At 35.7% G+C, this 13,813-nt stretch overlaps 1 protein-coding gene across 2 annotated transcripts in view; it reads left to right on the forward strand.

The window, feature by feature from the left end:
- The window catches only part of Spata6 (spermatogenesis associated 6), a 101,080-nt gene that overhangs the window by 64,915 nt on the left and 22,352 nt on the right, over positions 1-13,813 (forward strand). The window contains exons 10-11 of one of the 2 annotated variants that reach the window (XM_036180024.1): positions 5,871-6,055; positions 9,964-10,063. In XM_036180024.1, coding sequence (XP_036035917.1) covers positions 5,871-6,055; positions 9,964-10,063 — 285 coding nt within the window. The remainder of the gene's footprint in view (positions 1-5,870; positions 6,056-9,963; positions 10,064-13,813) is intronic. The other variant, XM_036180025.1, reaches the window with a different exon arrangement.

Here is a 13,813-nt window from a genome sequence, read left to right on the forward strand (position 1 = left end):
CCCTTTGGGGGTCACATATCAGATATCCAGCATATCAGATATTTACATTATGATTCATAATAGTAACAAAATTATAGTTATGAAGCAACAATGAAATAATTTTATAGTTGAGGGTCACCACAACATGAGGAACTGTGTTAAAGTGTTGCAGCATGAGGAAAGTTGAGAACCACTGCTCTATTTTATTTTCTTCTCTTAGGAAGAGACATTCCTCTCCCACCCCCATCCTTTATTTATACATATCCTTGATGGGTATATAGATTATAACTTTCTTATCAATGATTTACCAGCTAATGTCCATATACAAGCGACTTTTTGTCTTCCTATGTACCATATTTGCATACCATATTTGTCTTTCTTGGTCTGCATTTCATCCAGGATGATTTTGTTTCTAGTCCCACCCATTTACCTCCAAATTTCATGATTTTCTATTTTTTAATTGTTGGGTAATATTTCGTTATGCAAATTTACCATATTTTCTTTATCCATTCATTCATTGACAGGCACCTACGTTGTTTACAATTTCTGACTATTTTAAAGTAATAATGAATATGGCTGATTGTCTCTATAGTAGGATGAAGTGTCCTTTGGGTATATGCCCAAGAGAGGTATAGCTGGATCTTGAGGTAGATTGATTCCCATCTTCCTGAGGAGCTGTCACACTGATTTCCACAGTGGCTGTACAAATTTGCACTTCCACAAACAATGGACTAGTATTCTCTTTACTCCACATCCTCTCCATCATTTGTTTTATTGATCTTAGCCATTCTGGCTGGGGTAAGATGAAATCTCAAAGTAGTTTTGAGTTGCATTTTCCTAAGGATGTTGAACATTCTTAAAGTATTTTTTAGCCATTTGTGTTTCCTCTTTTGAGAATTCTCTGTTTAGATCTCTTCTCCATTTTTAAGCAGGTTGTTTTTTTGATGTCTAGTGGGTTTTTTTTAAATTCTTTATATATTTTTGATATAAGCTCTTTATCAGTTGTGTAGTTGGTAAAAAATCTTTTACCATTCTATAGCCACTTTTCCTGAAAGACAGTGTCCCTTGCCATAAAGAAACTTTCCAGTTTCTTGAAGTCCCACTTAATTGTTCTTAGTGCTGATGCTAACAGTATTTGGTTGAGAAAGCCTCTTCCTGTGGAACAACCCTTTAACCTGACCTTTCTTTTAGTCCCTCTGCTTAATGGACAAGTGCTAGTATTTTGTTTCTATTTTAATGCTCCAAGTATTTTTCCATTTTAACCTTATACCTATTATGTTTTTTACTTTTTCTGACTCTATCTTTTTATTTCTGTTCTCAAAACAGATCTTTCCTGAGGATACCACTGTCTCCTCACCACTCCTCAGTTTATAAGATATAAATGATAAAATGTATATATTTTCAGTATGGAACTTGATATTTACATATATATATTTATATTACAGCATATATGTATTTCATATACACACATGTTTACATCTACTTAACATCTATTATCTCAGCTACCTTCTTGATGAGAACATTTAATATCTTAGCACTTTTCACATATTAAGTACATACATTTACCTATAGTCATCATGCTGTGCAACAGACCTCTATGTTTCCTCCATCTTCTCCACTTGAAACTCTATCCCTTTTGACTGAAGGCTTCCCCACCATCACCTTTGACAGCCTCTGCTCCACACACTCCTTCTATGAGTTTGGTTTTTCAGATCCTATAGATAAGTGAGGTTAGAGTCCTTTGTCTTTCTGTGTCTGGCTTATTTAGCTTAATGACTTCTAGAATCATGCATTTTGCTTCAAATAACAGGATTCCCTTACTTTTCAAGGTTACATAATATTCCATTATATTTATCACATCTCAGCTTTCATCTGTTGATGGAGACAAATTGAATGTTTATGAGCTCATTACTTATTACAGGTCTTTGCTAAATGTGGATAAAAGCCAGTGCAACTCATATTTCTTCACAGCTATTTCCTTAGGGACATAAGCTTGGAAGTTATGTGATCTATTTTCCAACCTACCACAGACAAGAGTTTTAATTTTTGCTGCTGTTTTATATGAATCTTTTTTCTATCCCCAAATATCCATTCCCTTGCTACCTATTCCCAAGAAATACATAAATGAATATTTAGCTTTATGTTAAGGCCAGTATATTAAAATATCAACCTCTGAATTGCTCAGGGTAATGCTATTTGTTATACAAATAAGGCTTTAACATCAGAAGCTAAACATAGTAGAGATTTAATTTTTAATCATTTAACAAATAGAAAGTGCTTCTGAACTTCTATTGTTATATGCAATAACCCATTTTTGGCTCTCAAGTCAAGAACTTGTCACAGTTCCTCCCCTGGTGCGAAGATTTCTTCTTAGCAATATACCTACTCTGGAGGAGGACAAGATGAGTTGTGGCAGATGTCTCGTGGCTTCCATTGCACTCATGAGCACGAGTTGTGGTTCCATTGCATTCTAGACATAAACACAAGTTGTTGCAGATGTCAAGTGGCTTCTGTCTCATTCTACTTATGAACTCTTCTCTCCCCTTGGACAAGGATTTTGTGACTGAATCTAGCATGCTAAAAATAAAAATGTAACATCTAGAAATTATCTCCACTCTTGTTGGTATTTCACAGTAATGTGGATATTCACAGAATTCATATGTATTTAGGCTATAATAAATATCTGGGATGATATACATAATGCTTTGTCATTCTGTTCATCAACTTTCTATTAGTTTAAACGTTTTTAAGATTTTATTTTATCTGATTTGTGTTTTGCTTACGTGCGCACCACTTGCATGCTTTGTGTTCATGAAAGTCAGAAGAGCATCAGGTCCCATGGAATTTGAGTTAAGGGCAGTTTTAAATCACCATATGAGAGAGAGGCGCACTGGATTCTATCATCTCCTAAAGACTTCCCAGTAGGCCCTACCCTTAATGATTTTACCTCCTCCTGATTATTTCTGAGGATTAAACTTTTATCACATGGGCTTTTTCATAGCATGTGAGAATCAGATTATAGCAGATTAAAAGCTAAAGGGTCTGACATGATCAAGGAGAACTAAAAAAGCATCTTGATGACCTTGAGCTCTCTGGTTCTAATGTATCATTGATAAAACTGTCATTTAAAAATGAGCAGACAAAGCCGGGCGGTGGTGGTGCATGCCTTTAATCCTAGCACTTGGGAGGCAGAGGCAGGCGGATCTTTGTGTGTTCGAGGCCAGCCTGGTCTACTGAGCAAGATCCAGGAAAGGTGCAAAGCTACACAGAGAAACCCTGTCTTGAAAAACCAAAAAAGAAAAAACAAAAAGAACAACCAATTGAAGATTATTAATGTTCAGTAACTAGCCTACATAAAAGCCTTATTACATATGAAATATTTAAATTTGGCTCGGAAGGAGCATGTAGCAACTTGATACAATCCCATGAAAGTCTGTCACTATTAGTTGATTATACTGAGGATTAATCCACATTATTGGTTGTTTCAAATTTAGGATGTGAATCTGTGATGCTAACAAGTCAGAGATGAGCTCACCAGGAGGCAGTTTGCCTGTGAAGAAAGAAAGCAGGCAAAAACAACCAAATCCAAAACACAAGCCAAGAAACAACAATCTGAGAAGTAATTTAGTAACTCCTTGCTACAGCAGTGAGCACAGCCACAGCCAATGTATTCTCTCTGGACCTTGCTCAAAGATGATTTTAGTAATTTACATGTGTTCATGTACATGAAACCTCCTATAGGCTCATAAAATACCAGAGAGATAAATTGTAGAACCATTATCAATGCACTGCCAACCTTCAAGTCTAATCAACACATGAAAATATTACTAAAAGGGTTCTGCCATCCTAAAGGATTGTGAACTTAGTTTTGGACTTAGTTTAACAAACTCACTGCAGGGATTATTTCACCATGACAGCTAGAGAGACCTCTGAGAATGGAGGCTAAAAGATTTAGAGGCCTCCATTTGATCCCAGCACTCGGGAGGCAGAGCCAGGCGATCTCTGTGAGTTCGAGGCCAGGAACTGGTCTACAGAGTGAGATCCAGGAAAGGCACAAAGCTACACAGAGAAACCCTGTCTCGAAAAACCAAAAAATAAAATAAAATAATAATAAATTTAAAAAAAGATTTAGAGGATCTTAGAGGGAGGAGCTATTTCTGCAATCAGGCTTCTATCTGAGTCTAAGATCCTTGAATCTATAGATTTTAGTGGGCATTGGATTGTCAACTGCTAATTTACCAGATGTTTCTCTCAATAGCTGTATGCTCTGATGATCACAAAGGAAGCTTTTTAGGACATACTGCAGAAAGGGAAGGTACCACCTTGACAGTAGTGTCTCTGAAAACAAAAAATTAAGAGGGGTATTTATAGGGTTTGCAGTCATGAACATTTTAATGGAGAGCTTTCAATGAAGAATCTAATTGATAAAGCTTATATATACTATTTTAGGGTTAATAAACACAAGCTAAGCTTACTGTAATAATAGGTGAGTAGTGAAGGAAAGGATCATCTGTTCTGAGAAGGTCATTGCTTGTTTTGACAAAGAGAAGAATCAGTATTATTTTGAGAAGGGTACCCAGTTGATGATTGAGCCTTCTGCTGTTCAGATAGATCATTATAGGAAGGTCTTGAGATAAGTAATGAAGCTATTCACTGGTTTACAGCCTTGTTTTCCCGGCTAAAAGTTTCTTGAGGAAGTTAGGAGAAGGTCATGTGGAATGAAAGTGGACCTTAGTTCTTCATGTAGTTAAGCCATATGGATGCAGGTATTCTAGTTTCTCTTATTTCACTAAGTTATATGTTTTAACCTTAATATGTTGCACATTGTTAGAACTATTGAACTCAACATGACAAACTCCAATTGTATCCACTTTTCAACTATTGTAATTTTGTCTCTTTATGTCTGAATAAAACTTTATTGTGTATATGCACCACATCTTTATTCATCCACCCATCTGTTAATGGACACAGACTGATTCCCTAACATGATCATTGTGTCTTCAGGTTTTTATTACTATGTTCTCCTTATTGTGAGGTCCCTGCTGACTGCTCTTTTTTAAAGGATTCCTTTGCATCTGCTCCCATTCCACCCACCATCATTTCTGATTTCCTTCCTTGATTCACTTCCTCTCCTTGAACTTAATACTCCTTGGAATGCTTCATATTTTATTTATTTATCTTGTTCTGTGTTTATGTCTTAAAGCTATTTATCCTTAATAGAATTCTACTCTAGTACAAGTTCCACAGTTGTACAAATTTGTTAATTTGTCTGTCTTGATTTATGTATCTGGCCATTCCCAGAAGCAATGAGTGAAGGATATAGGGATCATTTGAATTGTACTTGCTTGACCCTCATAGCTAAATAAGCAATCAGTGGTTTATTCATATACATTATTTATTTTATAAATACCAGTGTAGATACTTATTACACTCCTACTAAAAAATTTTTTGAGATAATAAAATTGGATCATGTTGTAACTTCCTAGACATAATCTGAACAAACACAATGGATATACTTAAGTGAATGGGGGAAAGCCCAGGAGGCCTCACAAAGAACTACAGGGAACTAAATAATACTCAGAGTAGGAGAAATAGTCTTATCAAGTGAAGAGCATAGCAATTAATTATCCATACCAGTAGTCAATAGGCTGACTGGTATTTTTATTTATTTAGGAATGTATATGGAACAACAATTAATGAAAAGAGACCATAAATTTGAAAGAGAGCAAGGCGAGAGGTATATAGAAACATTTGGTGAGAGGAAGAGGATGGAAATATATAATTACAATTTCTAAAAATAAAAGAAATAATTAAAAATCATAATACATTGTACCCATTTTACATAGTATGTCTGTATGTATAGATAGATAAACATATATTTTTAAAAACAGGTTATCAGGACACCACATGGGAGAGACTTTGAGGATCCCTTCGAAAGATGTGAGGAATATCTGAGCCCAAGGACATGTAGTAAGCCCCAGCATTCTGCAAGGACCTTACTAGTTCATTCAGCACCCTCAACAACACCAAAGCATTGTCCAAGCCCTGTGCTAAATAGAGCCTCTCTCAGGGAAAGGTAAGTGTAGTTTCTGTTTTTCCTCATCTTTTATTTTTGAGCAGAAAGATCATTTGTTCAAGGCCAGCCTGGTCTGCACTTTTCATCTTTTGAATATTTGGCAATAGAAACAGAAAACAGCATATTCATATGAGGTAATTATTTATAAAATTAAGTGTTGATTTTCAGGCTTATTGTTTGGAATAGATTTAATAGTGTGTTCCTATTTCTCCCTAACATAGTTCACTTGAAGTGAGTTAGTTAGCCAGATCTGGGCTCTACTCCTAATTAGTTAATGTAATTCTTAAAGTGAAAATCTGAATTCTGATAGGTTGTTTTAGTAGACCCATAGTGATTTATTATTATTGATTTGCCCTAAGTATAGAAATAGCTTAGGCTGAATTTTCTGGTTATTCTCAATAGCGAAACATGCCTTGTTTTGTGGCATCTGGCTTCTCATTTACCTCCTGCCAGCAACCCAGTAGAATCTAAGTCATGGGAAGAGTCAAGCTCTTCCTCTAGAAATACTTGCATCCCAAGTCAGAATGGTTGTTATAAATGGGCATGGAAAAAAAACCCACTATTTTTATATAAAGCTATTCTTTTCCTATTCTAAAAATGGGTTATTTAAAAACTCTTACAGAAAAATTGAAACTTGGGAGATATACTTTTAACTCCTTGACTCTCACATTCCATGGTTACAGATGGTATAAAAAAGTAGCCCCTGAATTCTTAAAACATATTAAGTTCATTCACCAGACATAATTACAACGATTTTAATTAGCTGTAGATACTATATCAATAGTCAGGCTGAAAACAACTATATTGAACAAGATTATGGTTACTGCATTAAAACATTCTGTTCTAAATAGATAGGTTAATCAATTTCCTCATTAACTTTGTAAGCATTTGTACTGGGGGAGGGAGAGGGGGAACTAGATAATGAGAGTATGTGTGTGATGTTGGCTTCTTGATACTGAAATACAGAATATTTTTAATTTAATTTGTTTTTTGAGAATTTCATGCATGCATGCTACATTTACATCATTCCTTCCTCCTCCCTTCTGAAGGCTGCTCCACGTCTCCCCTGCTCCCTCTTAAATTCATGACTTCTTCCTTTATAATCATTATTGTTACACACACATATGCATGCATACATGCTAGTGTATTTAGTGTTGCTCATATGTACATATGTTTGGGACTTGGGGTTATGTAACCTAGAGGGGCCTCTTCCCTGGAGAAATCTGATTCTCCCTCTCTTTAGTGGCCACTGATTTCCTGTAACTCTTCATGTAGAATTGGAACCTTGCAAAATTTCCCCCCTTTATGTTAGCATATTTCACAGTACTGTTATTATACAGGTCTTGTTCATGCAACCCTATTTCTGAGATTTCATGTGCACATCACCCCTTTCATATCTAGAAGATACTCTCTTGCAAATAGGTACCCTGGTGCTCTGGCACTCAAGATCTTCCTACTCCCTCTTCTGACGTACTTCCTGAGCTTAAGTGTAGGGGTTGTGTTGTAGACCAATTGGAGCCAGGCACCTTGCCTCCCTTGTTCTCTACATTTTAACCAATTTTGATTGATGTCACTTCTAGTTCATTAGAGTGCCTAAGGGGAATGGTATTGTGATATAGGAGAGCTCTCATGTGTTGTGTGTGTATGGACACACACACACACACACACACACACACACACACACACACACACAGACCTAAGTTATTTTATCTGTGTATATGATGTTAGCTGTCTATAAATTCTTAATTGAATATAGCTAAAATTAGCTGTCCAATTATATTTCGGTGGAAGAAATACCTTAAGAGTAAATATAACTATTTACATTCTCTTTCTTGCACCTTCTCTCAAGTTTTATCAGAACTGGTTTCACTCTGTAACCTCACCTAATCTGGAAATTGCTATGTAGACCAGACTGGTCTAACCTTGTCTAACCTATCTTTCTGTGTCTGCCTAAGAAGAATTAGGATACTTTATTTTCATGACAAATAAATGTGGTTAAGCTTTTTGCTAAAGTACGAGTGCTCTTAATATTCAACATTGCCTGTTTTATGTGGTCAGTGAAAATAAGGCACATTTAAAATACATGGTGAATTAGTTTGAACTCACCATCATGAGTTAAAATTTTATTAATGTATTGTTTGTGACAAGCACTATATTTTTCCCCACCAACGTGTAATGCCTCTATTTTGATGGATTTAATCTATAAAGGACATGCATCTAGTATTCAACTCATATTACTAGGAGCAAAACGTTTTCTTCTGTTCAGGACTAAGTAGCCCTCTTTAAATGGATGGCAGTCTCAGGTTTGGTGTCTTTAGGTAACTAGCAATAGATTCACAAGTGTTCACACAATCCACTGTAGTCAGTTGTATATCCCAGGCCAAATTGGAAGTTTTGTCTAGAAGTTGTATGTTAGAGACACAGCTTCCGAAATTTATATATGTAGTATTCATTAAAATTTTATTTTCTCGAAGATTGCAGTAAGATGCTAACCCTTGATTATTTTTTTATAAACAGATTTTAAAATTTTTAATTCTTTAAGCCAATGAATTCTTAATTTAGGCCAGGTGCTTTTTTCTTTTCACCTACTTAAAAAATACCTCCAGAAATTGCCATGCCATAAAATCACTTCAGTTTTGATTGTAAGTATTTTAGAAGTATCTCTAAGTATAAATATATTATGACTCCAAATTTGTTTTGTACTTTACAGTGTTACTAAAATCAGGCTTAGATATTAGCATGACTAATTAAAATGGAATTGGTGCCCTTTTAAATCATGCTTGTTTTTTCTTTTGTAAATCATATTAAAGATTGTGAGGCAAGCATTCCTTATGCCATAGCACAGACTAGTGGATCTGTTCATAGTGCTGTGGGAGACCCTGGAGTTGCACAATTAGATCTCAGATTTCCACAATGGGCTTCATGTACTAAAATAATTGTTCTGCCAATTCAAATGCATAGCTGAAGCTAATCTTCCTTTTATCTATGTGAGGGATTATTTGCGATTATCTATTAAATTATCTATTGATAATGTCCTTTAAAGTATATCATTTAAACCATTTACCTACTTAATAATCTGTCCTTTGTATAATAATGTAGTATTCTAATCTTGTTAAGTATGAGCTGAAAACAAAAAGTAATACATTAACACTCTTCCTATTTCTTTATAGGGGAGTTTTCAATAACACTTCAAATATATGCATTATAATTAAGGGGATCAGGACATTTTCATGATAACCTGAATAAAATAAAATAGATTAATTAAATGAATGTCAATTTTGAATTAAGGAAGAGCAGAATGAAAAGAAATAGATGTTTTATTTCTTCTCTGACATTTTAAATACCAATATACAGACTCCAATTAAAGTTATCCTTTCCTCATCTATATTTAAATACTTTATTCTTTTAAAAATATGATTCTCATGGTGGATAGTGAGATGATATCACCTTTGTTGAGAAGGGACCATTTTATTTCTATTCTGAAAGAGTGGAAATGGAAATGTGAATAGGTTCTAAGTATTTTTTCATTTCTTATGTATATTTTGCTTATTTCATAAAGTTAGTGGGTTGCAGCTTCCTGTTTCTTCCACAGAGTTCCAGAGTATATTAAATTATTAGTGAGTGAGTGAGTGCCAATTTTAAAGACATCATGCATGGAATTATTGTTCTGATGTGATTTATTTAGAGATAAGTGCTAAAGAGTGATGTGTCAAAATCATTTTAAAGTGATCAGATATGTAGGTATAATCTCCCAAATACACATCCAAATAATTACTAAGATTATTTTTAGAGATTGTAGAAAATTGATAGGGCCAAAGGAAGAAATTATATTATTTTAAGCTTATAAAGTTTGGATACAGTTTTGTTTCTTTCCTCTCTTTAAATGTTACTCTTCTTTGTGTCCACAGATTCCACTCTGATTGGTGTTCACCTTCAAACTGTGATGAGATCCATGACCGGGTAAAAGATGTCTTGAAATCACATCAGGCTCATACAAGACATATATGTGTTAGTTTTTAATATTTTCTCTTTATTAAAGACTTTCTAATAGGCTCCCCGAACCAGCCAAGGTATTTATAGGTTGATTCTTAGTAATGGGGAAGGAAAGAACATTCTCTGATGGAATTGCTGGGCTTACTACAAGCCACATAACTAACTTCCTGCTTGGCCAGAGTCATACAAAATGCCTTTTGATTATTATTTTTATGTATTTTATAACTTTTATTTATTTTTGATTGAGTGTGTGTGTGTGTGTGTGTGTGTGTGTGTGTGTGTGTGTGTATTTGTGCAGGCGTGTACATGTGCTGTGACACATGTAGAGGACAGAGAACAACTTTGATGGAGTCACATCATGAATTCTCTCCTTGAACCATGTGTGTCAGGATCAGAATCAGGTCACCAGGGCTGGGAGCAAGTGCCTTTACTGGATGAGCCGTCTTAAGGTCCTAGGGTTTTTTGTTGTTATTTCATGTTTTACTTTTATACTAGATATTGAACACTGATCATCTGAACTATAAGCATTTTTAGTCATAATTATCTTATAAAAAGTCACTGAACAGTTACTTCATAATAATCATTTCTAGGTTTTAATAATGTGGGAACACTTATTTTGTGATTCAGTGAGAAGATTTCCATTTGGTGAAGGTGCATTTGATTCCATATCTAAGATGAGGAAGGAAGGGGATGTGTGGAGTACCTTTTTTAAATCAGTTGTCGAGCTGATTTACAAGTCAATAAATATAGCCAAGAAAGAAGAGCAGGTCAGGTTTTAGCTTCATTTTAGGGAAAAGCAATATTCAGTGTTTTCCAAGATAAATAAACCCATTTATATTTGTGGTAACTTTAAGTCATAACAGTATAATATTCTTGTATTAAGTTTTTAAATTTTATTCATTTTAAATAATTACTTGACATAGTTTATATTTTTCAAGTCAAATCAGTTTTCTTTTACAAAAATAAAAATTTAGCATTTTAATGAAGATTTTTGTAGCCTTTGTTTAGATTAATTAAAATTTATATCTTTTTCATTTTTTGCTACTTTAGTTATTCAGTTTTAAAACTATTCTGTTATTAATTGGCCTATTGCTCTAAGTTGCATACAGGACAAATTATTTCTTTGATGACTTTTCTAATAGTATTGAGATGTAAAAACATTGAACTTTTTGTGTGTTTATTATCATACATGTTTTTTCTACATTCTCTAATAATTTAATATTCCCTGAAATGTAGAAATAGCTTAAAATGTACATATTTCTACATTTCTAAAACCCAAGAAGTTATCCTTGTTCATAAAGTAAGTTATCTGCTTTAGGTTCATATTTATCCTGTTCCTCATCATATACGAGCAGTGAGAAATTGAGACTTTAAATTGGAATCCATAGAATTTTCCAGCAGTATCAAATTGAAGTGCTTAGGTGGAATCCTACCAAAATATCTGTGGGCTGTGTGTGGTGTGAAGAGGCAAACACACATGGAAGAAGAAGAGTGAAAGAGCGTGTGCCAGGCTGACATAATGCAGGATTCGGCATTTGAGAGCCAGAGTCCTGTGCACATTCGGCAGGTGCTCTGCCAGTGACCTATGTTCCCAGGCCACCTGATGTTATCGTTAAATTTTTTTATTTTTATTTTATACGTAAGAGTGTTTTGCCTGAATGTAGTAGTATTTATATCATGTATGTGCCTGGTGCCCAGAGAGAGCAGAAAAGGGTACTGAATACCCTGGAACTGGAGTTATGGATGCTTCTAAGCCACTGTTTGGGTGCTGGGAACTGAAATAGGCCCTCTGTGAGAGGAGCAAGTGCCTTTAACTGTTTGAGCCGTTTCTCCAGCTAATCTTTGATTTTTGTCTTAATCAAAACCCCAGGCATACTTTAAAAAACCAAATATTGACAAGAAGACTCTAAAAGACACATAGAAAAACAAAACAACTTCTAAAATCAAATCAAGGATCAATGAGGTGGATCAGCAAATAAAGGTGCTTGCTGCCAAACCTGACAACCCGAGTTCAGTCCCTGAAAACTCATATAGTTAAGGGGGCAACCTACTCCTGAGAGTTGTTCTTTGACTTCCATATGTGTGTTATGGCACACATGTATATGAGCTCACATGTACACATGCATCTAATAAGTAAATAATATACAGAATTTAATTTTTATACAGTGAAATCTGATCATATATAACCTCTTATTTCCCCCTCTGACTCCTCCTACTTGTCTCCAACACAACTCCTTCCAACCTCACGTCTACTCCTTAAAAAAAAAAATAACTCCCTAAGTCCAATTTTATGTGTACTCTGCACTGGAGCATAGGAAACCTACTAGTGGCTACATCTTCCAAGAACAATGATTCTCTCTTCCCCAACTATCCATGGCCAGTAGAAATTATTCTGAAAAGAAAACAGGTGGAAGACTTGCCATCTGGCCTTAGTAGTTTCTTGCGTTGAGGACAGTGTAGCATTCACTAAAGCCACAGACATATCCTAGGAGTAGAACAGAGATTCTGCAGACTGATCTATACAAATCTGTTGCTGATAGGTGAAAAGGGTGCCAAGCCAATTGGAGGGAGCCCCAGGCATCTCCTGTCTCTGCTCCCTCGTGTGCCACCACTGCTACTGTTGCTTACATTGGTTCTGGGGTTGAACTTGGGTCCTCTGGCTTTCCAGGCACACTATCTCCCCACCCACACATTTTTGTCTTGTGAACAAATGGTTCTGAATGAGAATAAAACAAAAAAGCCCAGACATCCCAGCAGTAACAAAAAAAAAAAAGAAAATTCCTGTGTCCCATAATTCACAACAGATCAAGAGACCTTATGTATTATAATACCTTCAAAGGAAAGCATAGAGAAAAATGGACAATTCGAATTTGGCAAGGAATTTTTTTTTTTTTTTTGACATGACACAACCCATGCCAGACAAAAACAAGTTAAATTGGACCTTACAAAGTTTATAAATGTTTGCCTCATGAAAGGCACTGGTAAAAGAATGGAAAGCCTTAGTCTGGGTGAAAATAATTGTAACAGGGCCTGGACTTGATCCCCAGACCCATGTGGGGTGGAAAGGAGAAATAGGGACTAGCCAAAGCTCACATCACAAGTGATCATCATGTTCTCTTTGGTGTCTGTGATGTGAAGGGTTCTTTGGGATGTTGTCACCTTAGTCTAACTTGAGAAAGGACTTGTTGAGAAGACTAGAGATCAAAATACAGCTGGAAGCTAATGTAACAGTGCTGTACTGCTGGGAGAGTCTTAGCTTTGCTGAGTGTGCCCTGGTTATGTCAAATGGTCACATTAAGGGACCCTCAGTGAAAGAGGGCACTTCTGTGTGTGGTTCTGTATCATCCTTGCAACTTTTCTGTACATTTAAAATTGTGTTCCAGATTTTAAAAGGAAAAACATTATTGACAGTTTCATTTCAGCCCTCTCAGTTTGAACAGGAGCTGCTGTGGTTCCAGGTTTCCTTTCCTCTCCCAGGAAGGAAATTCCTTTGCTTGCTCAGCACAGAACTCACTTCCTTCTATTTTGGCAGGATTCCTGCTTTAGTGCCACCCTCACTCTGCAGTTTCCGGGGCTCATCACGGAGGGGGCAGTAAGCACAGTATTGCACCCATGGAGTCTCACTGGAGCTTGCTCCTTGGGTCTTTAGTTTCGTCTGTCTAGCACAGGGGATTGTTAAACCCCTGTGATTTCTCTGTCCACCAGCTGTGGAGCTGTTTAACAAAGCATAGAGTCTTGGCATTTGTTCTGTGTTCAAAAGCCACA

The sequence above is a fragment of the Onychomys torridus genome, chromosome 2 (assembly GCF_903995425.1).
Source record: "Onychomys torridus chromosome 2, mOncTor1.1, whole genome shotgun sequence".
Lineage (NCBI taxonomy): Eukaryota > Metazoa > Chordata > Mammalia > Rodentia > Cricetidae > Onychomys > Onychomys torridus.